The sequence below is a fragment of the Lactuca saligna genome, chromosome 2, assembly GCF_052625555.1.
Source record: "Lactuca saligna cultivar CGN05327 chromosome 2, ASM5262555v1, whole genome shotgun sequence".
Lineage (NCBI taxonomy): Eukaryota > Viridiplantae > Streptophyta > Magnoliopsida > Asterales > Asteraceae > Lactuca > Lactuca saligna.
In genome coordinates this window covers 174892064-174905215 of record NC_136418.1, presented here as the reverse complement: position 1 = coordinate 174905215, position 13152 = coordinate 174892064, and the positions used below count along the sequence as shown (strand labels likewise).

General features: G+C 32.9%; 2 protein-coding genes across 2 annotated transcripts; both read left to right on the top strand.

Annotated features, from left to right (window-relative positions):
- The first annotated feature begins 961 nt into the window (after positions 1 to 961).
- On the top strand, positions 962 to 2989 carry LOC145032889 (small ribosomal subunit protein eS6-like). The gene is made up of 6 exons (XM_078981847.1): positions 962 to 1080; positions 1162 to 1226; positions 1885 to 1942; positions 2027 to 2135; positions 2227 to 2499; positions 2587 to 2989. The coding sequence occupies exons 1-6, from the start codon at positions 1075 to 1077 to the stop codon at positions 2823 to 2825; spliced, it is 750 nt and encodes a 249-aa protein (XP_078837973.1). The 5' UTR covers positions 962 to 1074; the 3' UTR covers positions 2826 to 2989.
- Positions 2990 to 10299: 7310 nt separating this feature from the next.
- LOC145032888 (small ribosomal subunit protein eS6-like) lies at positions 10300 to 12322 on the top strand. The gene is made up of 6 exons (XM_078981846.1): positions 10300 to 10414; positions 10499 to 10563; positions 11172 to 11229; positions 11315 to 11423; positions 11513 to 11785; positions 11873 to 12322. Exons 1-6 carry the CDS (start codon positions 10409 to 10411, stop codon positions 12109 to 12111), a joined length of 750 nt encoding a protein of 249 aa, XP_078837972.1. The 5' UTR covers positions 10300 to 10408; the 3' UTR covers positions 12112 to 12322.
- The last annotated feature ends 830 nt before the right edge of the window (positions 12323 to 13152 follow it).

The following is a 13152-nucleotide window of genomic DNA, read 5'->3' as shown; positions in this document are numbered from 1 at the left end:
ATTATCCAATGTTATTCTAATTCGACTTCTAACTTGATTTAATTTCAAAATTTATATAAATTTTATATTTATCTTCTTCTTACACAATTTCAATTTTTAACTATAATATATAAAGCCTAGTAGGTGTCCGACATAAAGATGTGATGTAAGAGAAAGATAACAGTGAAATTTCGAAAATCTTAAAAGTAAATCAAGTTAGGGTTGAAGTTTAAGAACATTATAATAAATATATCAAACAAAACGATGTATTATGGTGGGTTAGGGTACATATCCTTATATACCCTTAAGGGTATATTCACTTTTCTCTCTCCCTCTCTCTCTCTCTCTCTATATATATATATATATATATATATATATATATATATATATATATATATATATATATATATATATATATATATATATATAAAGAGTGGTTCAAATGAGAACCAAAAAAGGTTAAGAACCGTAAGAACCTCTAACTTTAGATGTTTATAAAGGGTTTAGGGTACCCTAAACCCTAAACCTTAAACCTTAAACCCTAAACCCTAACCCCTAACTCCTAAACCCTAAACCCTTTATAAACACCAAAAATCCTTTATAAACACCCTAAAACCTAAACCCTAAACCCTTTATAAACATCTAAAATTAGAAGTTCTTCCGGTTCTTAATCTTTTTTAGTTTCATTTGAACCTCTCTCTCTCTCTCTCTCTCTATATATATATATATATATATATATATATATATATATATATAATGACAATTATTTTAAATTATAATATTTAAAATACTTTTAATCTTAATACTGAAAAAATAAAATAACAAACAGACACTCCCACGATTTACAATTTTCACCAAAACTTTACTTTTGAAGCTTGACACTTGATTATATTAAACCCGAAAAGGAATTATAGTCCATTAACAAAAATTATCTTCATATATTCTTGAAAATCTTGACCTTCACAATAAAGCCCAATGGCCCAAACAAATGTTTCATGAATTAGATATAACAGGCCTTCATATCACGCTCAAAAACCCTAATTCAGTAAGCTCTGTTACGCATTCTCTTCCCGGTGGCCTCTGCAGTGCCTGAAGATGAAGGTTTTCATCTCTTACACCCTATTTTCCTCACATTCGTAATTATATGTTCGTGTTTTTTTATTCTAGTTTTGATTTTTACAGTTCAACATCGCGAATCCAACTACTGGATGCCAGAAGAAGCTCGAAATTGACGATGACCAAAAGCTGTAAGTTCTTGTTTGTATTTCTTACCTGGTATTTTAGACTCCCTACAATTTCACAAAATGATATTTGAACTTATTTCTAGAGAATTGCTGGCATCGATTCTTGTAGTTCTGTTTTATCCGGAGCGATCCTGTTGAATGTTAACCCAGATATGTTATTCTTGCTGTGGATAGTTGTACTCGTTAATCTCTGGTTCAAGCTTTAGAAATGACATATTCTTGGTTTAGCGTGCAAATAGATTTCGAGAACATGTTTGGTGATCCTTCAATCTAAAAAATGAAATCCCTTTTATCTCTACATCGAACAAAATCTCAATTTTTGATGATTTACCCTGATTATGTTAAAAACCTGTTCCCTTCATCCAAAAGAAAAAAGGATCGCAGTTGGTTATCTGTTGTGTGCATTCACATGATCATTTTTTACAGTTTGTAACTTTGTAATTACGTATTGATGGCTGGTTTTGAGCATTGATTTGGAATCCTAGCTGTTATTTCTGTTTTGTTTCCACTACGTGTATTTGATAAAGCTGGACGTTTTTATGCCTTCTGTTCTCTAAAAAAAACTTGATTTCAGTGTCAAGTTCCTTGCATTCATTCTTTTTATACTCTCAAAGTTTTGGTCTTTTGATCGGCACTCATTGCTTTAACAAAATATATACAGTCGTGCTTTTTATGACAAGAGGATCTCCCAGGAAGTCAATGGAGATGCACTTGGAGAGGTATATCCATCTATACTTTCTATTATTAAAATCTAATCATACCAATAACTAGATATTCAACTTAACTTCTATTTTGATTAACAGGAGTTTAAGGGATATGTTTTCAAGATCATGGGAGGATGTGACAAACAAGGTTTCCCAATGAAGCAAGGAGTGTTGACTCCAGGGCGCGTTCGTCTTTTACTTGTCCGAGGTTGGTTTGTGTTAAAGTCTTTAATAACTTTAAGTATACTTTGGTTATTTGGTTTTGATAATAAGTAAATGACTTTTTTACCCCTATCTAGGTACTCCTTGCTTCAGGGGGTATGGAAGGCGTAATGGCGAACGCAGGAGGAAGTCAGTGCGTGGGTGCATTGTGAGCCAAGATCTGTCTGTCCTGAATCTTGTGATTGTGAAGAAGGGCGACAATGATCTGCCCGGACTGACCGATGTTGAGAAGCCAAGAATGAGAGGCCCCAAAAGAGCTTCAAAGATCCGCAAGCTTTTCAATCTCTCCAAAGAAGATGATGTCAGGAAGTATGTCAACACCTATCGCAGAACCTTCACAAACAAAGCTGGTAAGCCTTTGATTTTTATCTCTCTTGCAAAAAAAAGGGTAATGCTTCATTGGTTGGAGGGTATAATGGTAATTTGAAACATATCAGGTAAGGAGGTGAGCAAGGCACCAAAGATACAGAGGTTGGTGACACCATTGACACTGCAAAGGAAGAGGGCGAGAATTGCTGACAAGAAGAAGAGGATTGCAAAGGCCAAATCAGAGGCTGCTGATTACCAGAAGCTTCTTGCAAGCAGGCTCAAGGAGCAAAGGGAAAAGCGAAGTGAGAGTCTTGCCAAAAAGAGGTCCAGGCTTTCAACTGCTTCTAAGCCTTCCATTGTTGCTTAGGGTTTTTTGAAAGTTATGTTTATGGGTGTTGAATCTTGATTGGTGTTTGTGATAGTGGTTCAGACATTAGTTTTGTTGTCTTTTTGATCTTATTCAACTCTTTATGATTTTGAGATATGGTTGTTTACATTACATTTTAATGTTATAATATCCTTTTGTACCAATTGATTTTTAGACATTAGAAGCCCAAACCCCTAACAATACAAATTTAGAACTCTTTCGGCTGATTGTTTCTCCATCAATCCACATATTCAGTGATCATAAAACTCAGCTCTTCTGCTGAAATACTATCGACTCATGATTGGCATAAAGATGTTGAAAATGATTGGAAAAGAAAAGTAAATCTCTATATTTTAATCAATAATCTAAGTAGGTTTAATTTGTTATTATAGTTTATTTAACTTTTAATGGTTTTCACGCGGACAGAAGATTGTTCGTATTTACTTGGAAACTGTGAGTCCACTTCACAAGCACTTGGTGAACTTGCATGCTGTATTTTGCCTAAGGTGAGTATAGCACTAAGTAATCTACAAAATTATATATAAAAAATTCATCTATATTTTCATCTAAGATTACAAAAGTTATTTATTTGGTGTTAGACAACTCTTTGCTCCTTAAACATTTTCTGTTTGGCATAAAGAGTTGGTAGGCATCTTTTCTTTTCCTTCAATATTTATATTTAAAACTAGTGTTTAAGTCATCCCATGTATTGTGGCTGAGAAACTCATTTGCAATTAATGAAAACAAAAACTATAGAAAAAACTATGTAAAGGATAAAAAATGTAACTTACAATATAGTAAAAACTAAAATTGTAACTTATAAAATACCAATAATTTACCTTTAAATTTATGAAGGATGAAAACGGTTAAACCAAAGTTTGTATGTCGTAAAAAATGTAAATGTGAGAATCGGCTATGACCAAAAGTAAAATCGCTATTTCCAGATAAATGGTTATTTTGCATCTTGTATTATATTTTATAAAGATGATAACGGTTATTTTGCATCTTCGTGTTATATTATATAAAGATGGTAATATGATATGGATTTAGCCATTTTTGGTTTGGAAATAGAAAAACCAAATGACCGGTAACCTTGTAAGGGGACATCGACATTGCAAATTAATATGCATATAATACTAGTTACTAACAAAAAATAGTTTTATTTGCAGCATGAACAAGACCTCGTTATACTCGGGAAGCCGGTAATAATCCTACCTTTTTTTTTTAAATAATAAAAAAAAAAATCATAAGTAACAAGTTTCGATAATTATCAATGCAACTTTTTATCACATTAGATTAAAGAAGTTGTTCATATAAGTAAATCAATAGCTACCCCTCACAAAATGACGTGCAACTAATTATGGAGGAGCTTTATCGATCTGTAAATGTAGTTGTATCATTGTTAAATATTTGAGGGACTCATGACAAGGTATTGACATGATATGAAAGAACACATTGTATTGTGTTTGACATACATTGAAGCTAGCTTCGAGATTGATGTGAGACAAAAATTACAATTTTGTGTCTCATCCTAAAAAGTTGTTCAATGCTTCGTGTGTGCAAAAGGCATAAACCCTTCTCATCTTAGAAAGCTTGTCTAATCCCGTTTTGATATAAAAATTTAATGTATGTTGATGTTCTCAAAATGGTGGATCAACGCTTTGTTGATTCGTTCCTAAAAGGTATGTGTAACGCCTTAAGCAGATTTTTTTTACTTAATAAGCTTAATCTAGACAGCTATACATGACTATTTATTTCCAGTTCAGTGGGTAAATCCATAAAACATGGTTTGGTTTAGTTGTGTGTATTAAGACAACTATTTGCCTTTGTTCTTTTTTCCTCCCAACTCCTTTCACTTAAAGTTGATGAGATGAATATTATGAAATTTGTTATATTAAATGCAAAGGTAAAATGGTCATTTAATTTAGTTATTGAATCTATAATTAAACTGATTTGAGGAGGCTTGTGCAGTTTTTGAGTTTCCAGAAACCCATTTTCAGGGCCATGATCAACTTATTATTCAACTTGTAAGGCAATTTTTCACTTTTAGGTGTTACTAAACCAATTAAGTGGTTTGAATTAAACTAGAAGTTTTAATGTGGATTTTTTTAGTTTAGAGACTTTAGATAGGGACAAGAACGATACAAACGCTATGTTCAGAAGCAAACCTATAGTTTTTTATTTATTAGTATAATGCTTGAAGGAATAGTACATGACATGTTACAACCTTATATAAGCTTTTTAACATCTATCTCACTATCATGTCATTTTTTCCACACAACATGATCGACATGCCATTATTTGGAAGTGAGTCAAGATTTTATTTATTTATTAAATTTTATACATTTGAAAAAAACAAACATTTTATTAAAATAAAAAAAGAAAGCTACAACATCATAAATATTCCTTAACTTGACTTATACTATACTTAAAACTTGACCTAAAACTTGACTTAAACCTAGACTTAATACTACTTGTCAAAATTATATTTCTTGATACGCTCCGCTTGCACTTTCTCCTTGGTTCGATGTTGATTCCTTGGTAATTTTGGAATGTTTTTCATCATTAGCTTCCACTTGCGATTTTTTTTTTTCTTTTTTGTTTTGCAAGTTGCAACCTTCTTTGGACGTGCTCATTTAACTCTATGAGACCATCTCTCCCCTCCTCACTTGAAGAACCTTCGGCACTTTTGAGCTTTCTCTTCTCTTGATCTCTTTCAATAAGACAAATCGACCTAGAAATATCATATGGTTCGTCATCGTTGAAGTTTATTCCAACATGTGCATCCGAAGATTGATTGTGTAAGTTTTCAGATGTTTTAGTTTTTTTTTTAACTACTCGTGAAGTCTTCCAATGTGTATTGTTAGATCTTTTTTCTTTGTCCTTTACAACATTCTAAAAACAATATTTTTGAAAGCTTTCTTCTTTTCCTTACAACATTCCACCCATGATTTCGTTAACATATTTTCTTCATCTAGTGTTGAGTTTTGGTTATCAACCCTCCCTTCTTTCTTCTTGTTGGCTAAAGGTTGAGTAGTCTAGGGTCGGGTTGAGCGATGGGTGCATAATCGGATTCGATTGAATCTGATTCAGTAGATTGGAATATATTTTCTTGTAATGTTTCAAATGCATTAAAATCGAGTTGGGGAGAGTGTTAGGATTGTAATCGGGATGGAAATTGGGATTGAGGTGGCAATTGGGGTGAAGATTGGAATTGAAGTTTGTTTGCTCCATATATATAGTATGGAACATTTCCGGGATAATGATACATTGGTGGTGAGTAGATAGATGCATCAAGTAGAGGTCGATAGTGACAAATTGTTTGATGAAGTGTTTTTAAGCTTTTTTCTTGTTTCTTCTAGGGGTGTTTTGTTAGCTAAGAAAAGACATTTTAGAATTTAAGAGGTCGAGAGAGATTTGATGTTATAAAGGTTGGTATGGAATGAGTTGGAATATATAAAAGTATTTATAGAGGGTGGATGAGATTTTTAAAACTTTTGAATGTTATTAACTTTAACGGGCAGTTTAGTTTTTTTTTTTTTTTTTTTTTTTTTTTTTTTTTTTTTTTGAGTTAAAAAAAAAAGTGGTTGAAAAAATTAAATTGGTAGGTTAAATTAGTAAATTTTGAAAAAAAAAACAAAAAATAAAATAGACGTTGCATCTCTCTCCTACCTCGGCAATGAAATGCTATTTGTAACTTATCAACTCGGCATGCCACCGTCGAGGGATGGTGTATGCCACCTATGCCGAGCGGTGGCTTCACTCCGTTCGGTCTACTCATGGATATTTATTTAGATGTTTTGCTTATATTTATGTTTGTTTATGAAAGGGTTTGAAAGAAAAGAGTATCACTAGTAAAATGCCTACAACCAAGAGATATTTGGAACGTTTGTTGTTTCATGTTATTGATAAGGCTATTCTTCATTCTTCATTCTTCATCAAGTGGATGCAAATTCTGTTTTTCTATTATCATTATAATGATATAATAGTTGAGTTGCTAAATCAATAAAATTGTATTTTGATAGGCAACTTGAAACATAAGAACTTGATAGGAGATGTAGTGAGCTCTCAAGAGTATGTAGATGATGATAGTGCGGATGAGGATCAAGTAATGAGAGATGTGTAAGATAGCGATGGAGAAGAAGAATGAATGAAATTAATGAAAGTGAAGGAACGTTTCATACTTCATTGATTTTAAAGAATGTGTTTATGGTATATACCAACAATTCTAATATGCAACTTTTTGATTACTTATGAAACGAAGCTGGTAAAATAGCACAAACTTGTATTCCTAATTAAGAGTGATAATTCTCGACCCAACCTGTAACCCGACACCGACCCAACACGAAATAAACGGGTTTGGGTTGAGATTTTTGACCCGCCAACCCACCAACTTGCCAACCCGTTTATTTCATTGGTTAGGTTAAGTTATTTGTTTGGGTTCGTGGGTCAACCCGTTAACCCAATTATATATATATATATATATATATATATATATATATATATATATATATATATATATATACTAGTCGTTTGTCCGCGCAAAGCGGCAGCGACAATTAGTTTCTTTCGGGCAATTAGTTTCATATAAAACATGTTATATTTATAGGAACACTCATACTGTTATTATCGGTTGGTTACACGAAAATAGAAAGTTGAATGCTAAAACCTGTTAGTTTTTTAGAAAAAAAAATGAAAATGCAATGTTGTTTAAAAAAATAAAAACAGTGTACTGTAAAATTTGAATTTTTTCTAATATAAAAACAATTTGCAGGGGCAATATGGTCCTAAAATTATAAAAATTGATTTTTTTTTAAATATAAATACAGTGTGCAGGGACAACATGGTCAAAAAAATGAAAATCCATAATGTTTTGATATAAAAACAGTTTGTAGTATTCAGTATTGTCCAAAATTGTAAAAATTAAATGTTATTAATATAAAAACACTCTGCAGGGGTGACGATTTACATTTCTCTACGAATTCAAGCAATATCCAACCAACAACAGATTTACTTAATGACTTCAAACTCAAAACCAATTGTAGGTGAGTGTGCACTGCCAGGTCGAGTTCGTCGGTTAAGAGAGCGGGGATAATCAACTTCCTTGAGTGGCTTACCGTGTTTCAGTGCAGATTGTGGTATCAGTCAAAACCAGGAATTGACGTGCATAGTAGAAAAAGGTAAGCAAACCTGAGAGATTGAAAGTAAAACAGAAAATTGACGTAAAATGAAATCAAATTAGGAATTGAGAAAGCACGAACTAACCTTAAGTCCAATAATTTTTTTTTTATGTTTTCCCTCCCTATCGACATCTTCGTCTTGCTCGTTGCTCCAGTGAAGATCATTAACAAAACTGCAACATAAATTTATCGATGGTGGCATCCAATAGGTTGACAGAAGAACGTTTGCATTCAAAAAACTGAAAAAAATTAAATACATCAATTGAGACTAAGAACTTGAGAAACATAAATTCAAATATGCTTGAGAGAGAGAGAGAGAGAGAGGTGCAATCAACATATACTACGTTATAGAACCTGATGGGTAGGTGTCTTTGTTTCCAACATATTAGGTCATTGTTTCCGGCAGACGGTGGTTGCTTAGGGTAGGGTTTTTAGTAGATATAAGGTTTAGAGAGAAGCGTAGGGTTAGAAATCATACAGAAGAAAGATGAACAACAAAATAAATCATACCATCAATAACCTAATGGGAGGACGACATGCGTAGTGGTTTGATGATGCTCTTGGGAAACGTGAGCCTCTTTTGTTCTGATGATGATCTTCATGTTTCACACACTTACTGAATAAAATTATTAATCCAAAAGGGAAAAAATATATTAGTCGTGGTATGGTAGTTGTAGCAGAAGGTCGATCTAGGTTTCCAGGATCGAGAGAGGTAGGAGAAGAACACTAACATGATGGCGCGAATGTTCTGGCGGTGGGCTTTATAACATGGGAGAGAAACAAAGGGACAGAGAATTCAAATTTTGAAATTCAATCAAACATGCAACATTTAAGGATATTTGCGGAAGCTATGGGATCTACAAATGCACCAGATACCAATATTTTGGGAGAATTATAAGGATTCAAACTTGGATAAAATGCTAAGTTATAAAATGTTATTATTTTATTGATGATTGGTTGTACTTTAAGTTTATATACTTGAACGTCTTAAAAAAATATTATTATTATATTAAAATTAGTTATAGAAACAGTAGGATTTGTTTTATAAGATACTATATATATATATATATATATATATATATATATATATATATATATATATATATATATATTATGTTTAAAAATATATTTAATTATTTATCAGTTTTGAAAATTTGATTATCATTTAATTAATTTTCGAATTCAAAAACTGCAAAACATCGTGGAGTCGAATTAACGTGTCTATCCCTTAAGAATCTCCTAATCAAAAAGAAATCCAGTCATCGGTCTCCAAACTCACGACTTCGTATCTCTTGTCTCCGTCGATTGAGGCATTGAGTCACTGACTTTTGCAGTGTCGCATGCACACCACTCGTCTTCTTGTCCTCCGGCTGTCGCACACCACTTGTTGTTGTCACTCCTGTTTATGACTTTATGTTGAATATTTAAAACTTTATGACTTCATTTTATTTGCAAATTTTATCTTCATTTTAAAATGTGTTGCTTATTAAATAGGTTATACGGGTTGGATTCGACCCATTGACCCACAAACTCATATACTTATACGGGTTGGCTTGGGTTGATGTTTTCAATCCGCCAACCCGCCAACCCATATAGTATATGGGTTGGGTTGGGTCAAAGATTCTGACCCACCAACCCGAACCCAACCTCATTGCCAGATCTATTCCTAATAGTAAAACTAGACCAATAAAGAATTTAAAAAGAAATCTAGATATTTTGTCTTGTGGAAATAAAATGAACCAATATTTTGACATTGTTAGTGCTTTACTAATTGTCCGAACTTCTACAATAGCTTTAAAATCTATTTTTCCGTTTAGTGGTAAAAAATATATCTCTAGAGAACAAAACTTCCCTTCTCCGATCAAAGGAAGTACATATTTGTTTGAAGGATTAATCAGGGTAACATGAAGCGATATATCGTCATTTCACTTGAAGCAGAATGTGTCACCTCTACTCATTGAGCAAGATGAAAATGACAATGATCTAAAAAAACAAGGATTTCACCTCTATCTACCGAGTAAATAAAGACAACGACAACCTATATATATATATATATATATATATATATATATATATATATATATATATATATATATATATATAACATTTAGTTTATTTCTATATTTTCGCCTTTTTTGATGTTGTATCTTTCTTTCTATTTACTTAGAATAAAGTTAAATAAATCAATTTGAAAAAAAAAAAAATCCAGAGAAAACCCATACGTCAGTTTGAATGTTTGATGACTTGATCCATGAGCAGAAAAGCCCAATAACCCAGTCAAGGGAATTATACACGGGATATAAAAACGCTTTAAACAACGTTAAAAAACCCTAATTCATCAAGAACCGAAGAAACGTTGTTTACAAATCATCTTCGCGGCGGCCTCCTCCTCCTTGTCCGAAGATGAAGGTATCATCCCTTCAAACCTGATTTCATCACATCCATAATTATATATTCATAGTTTTGTGATTGTATTTGTGATAATTTTTGTAGTTCAACATTGCAAATCCAACAACTGGATGCCAGAAGAAACTCGAAATTGACGATGACCAAAAGCTGTAAGCTCTTTTCTTATATGTTAATTGTTTTTTAGACTCACTACAACTTCACAAATTGATATATGAACTAATTTCTAGAGAATTACTTGCATTATCTTCAGTAGTTCTGTTTTATTCGTAGCAATCCTGTTGAATGTTCACCCAGTTGTCTTAATCTTGCTGTAGACAGTTATACTCGTTAATCTCTGGCTCTAGCTTTAGAAATGACAGATTCTTGGTTTAGCGTGCAAATTGATTTCGAGAACATGTTTAGTGATCTTTTTATCTAAAAAATGAAATCCCTTCTCTTCATCAAACAAAATCTCATTTTTTGATGATTCACCCTGATTATGTTAAAATCCTCTTCTCTTTATCCAAAAGAAATAGGAATTGCAGTTGGCTATCTTTCGTGTGCATTGTTTTTCATTTTTTACAGTTTGTATTGATGGCTGGTTTGAGCATTGATTTGGAATCCCAGCTGTTATATATGTTATGTTTTTACTACGTGTATTTGATAAAACTGGACACATTTATATCTTTTGTTCTCACAAAAAAACTTGATTACAGTGTTAAGTTCCTTGCATTCATTGATAAGACTGACAGTTATTGCTTTAACAAAATATATACAGTCGTGCTTTTTATGACAAGAGGATCTCCCAGGAAGTCAATGGAGATGCACTTGGAGAGGTATATCCATCTATACTTTCTATTATTAAAATCTAATCATACCAATAACTAGATATTCAACTTAACTACTATTTTTGTTTAACAGGAGTTTAAGGGATACGTTTTCAAGATCATGGGAGGATGTGACAAACAAGGTTTCCCAATGAAGCAAGGAGTGTTGACTCCAGGGCGTGTTCGTCTTTTACTTGTCCGAGGTTGGTTCACTTTTAACATTCTATATACACTTTGGTCAATTTGTTTTGATAATAAGTAAATGACACTTTTGCCCCTGTCCTCTATCTAGGTACTCCTTGCTTCAGGGGGTATGGAAGGCGTAATGGCGAACGCAGGAGGAAGTCAGTGCGTGGGTGCATTGTGAGCCAAGATCTGTCTGTCCTGAATCTTGTGATTGTGAAGAAGGGCGACAATGATCTGCCCGGACTGACCGATGTTGAGAAGCCAAGAATGAGAGGCCCCAAAAGAGCTTCAAAGATCCGCAAGCTTTTCAATCTCTCCAAAGAAGATGATGTCAGGAAGTATGTCAACACCTATCGCAGAACCTTCACAAACAAAGCTGGTAAGCCTTTGATTTTTATCTCTCTTGCAAAAAAAAGGGTAATGCTTCATTGGTTGGAGGGTATAATGGTAATTTGAAACATATCAGGTAAGGAGGTGAGCAAGGCACCAAAGATACAGAGGTTGGTGACACCATTGACACTGCAAAGGAAGAGGGCGAGAATTGCTGACAAGAAGAAGAGGATTGCAAAGGCCAAATCAGAGGCTGCTGATTACCAGAAGCTTCTTGCAAGCAGGCTCAAGGAGCAAAGGGAAAAGCGAAGTGAGAGTCTTGCCAAAAAGAGGTCCAGGCTTTCATCTGCTTCTAAGCCTTCCATTGTTGCATAAGCATCTAGGTTTGGATTCTGTTTGTGAGTGTTACATCTTTAATGGTTTTGCTGATAATGGATGAGATATGTTAAGTTTTGGTACCTTTTTATCATGTGGCTGATTTTTCAGCTCAAGTTTTTAAGGCTAGGTTATTTTCTTTTATGTTATATTACATTAATGTACCATTTTTTTTATTATAAGAAAATGACTGATAGGTTACTTGTCTTGACTTCTTTGTTCATATTGTCTCAATCATAGTTAGCTCAGATATGATACATGACTGCTTGGTGATGTTTTTCTTAGAGCTTGGCATCCTAAACTTCTTTTGATAGATATATGAGATTGTTGTAACAATTTGGGTACATGTCTTTATGTGTAGTCAAGATTCATTTGTACTCGTGTGGGTTTTCATTTATCGACATCAGAGATTGTGCTAACTGAAGTCTTCTTTACTAATGTCATAGTACATAGTACTCTCTAAATTCAAAATTGTTTAATCAGTTGACTCTGTTTCATCAGGTATTTTACTTGTTCAGAAATAACGTCATACTTGGTGTTTGCCAACTGAGGTCCTCTTTATTAATGTCATATGAATCATATTTACATACACGTATATACTTGTATAATAATTAAACATTTAAAGATTTGACAAGCTTACCAATTTATCTCTAATGTAATAATACGAATTGCAGAATTGCCCCCTCGTTATTTATCCTTTTAACACATTCATATATAATTTCCTCTTTTTGCCAAAGTTTTACACTCATGAAAGTTAAAGCAATCAGATAATCTATTTCCAACAATCTTTTGATGAACATAACCTCAAAATACAAGGTATATTACTAATATTTGCTTTAATGAATACCCGTATATAAGTTTCCAATTATCCAGCACATATACTTGGTTCTATAATAATTTTAAACTCATTTGATGAAGTAATTCGAGAATCTAAACCCCACTTGTAACATAAACACATCAATATATTCCAAGTAATTTCTAATGAAGGCTTTAAAGGGTTGCTTTATCCTTGTTTATATTTGATGAAATTTCAAGTGTTTA

Bases quoted from the DNA above. Each gene is read 5' to 3' on its own strand.
- LOC145032889 (XM_078981847.1), top strand. The intron at 1,227-1,884 runs GTAAGTTCTTGT...AAATATATACAG, and splicing joins ATTGACGATGACCAAAAGCT to TCGTGCTTTTTATGACAAGA. The intron at 2,500-2,586 runs GTAAGCCTTTGA...GAAACATATCAG, and splicing joins AACCTTCACAAACAAAGCTG to GTAAGGAGGTGAGCAAGGCA.
- LOC145032888 (XM_078981846.1), top strand. The intron at 10,564-11,171 runs GTAAGCTCTTTT...AAATATATACAG, and splicing joins ATTGACGATGACCAAAAGCT to TCGTGCTTTTTATGACAAGA. The intron at 11,786-11,872 runs GTAAGCCTTTGA...GAAACATATCAG, and splicing joins AACCTTCACAAACAAAGCTG to GTAAGGAGGTGAGCAAGGCA.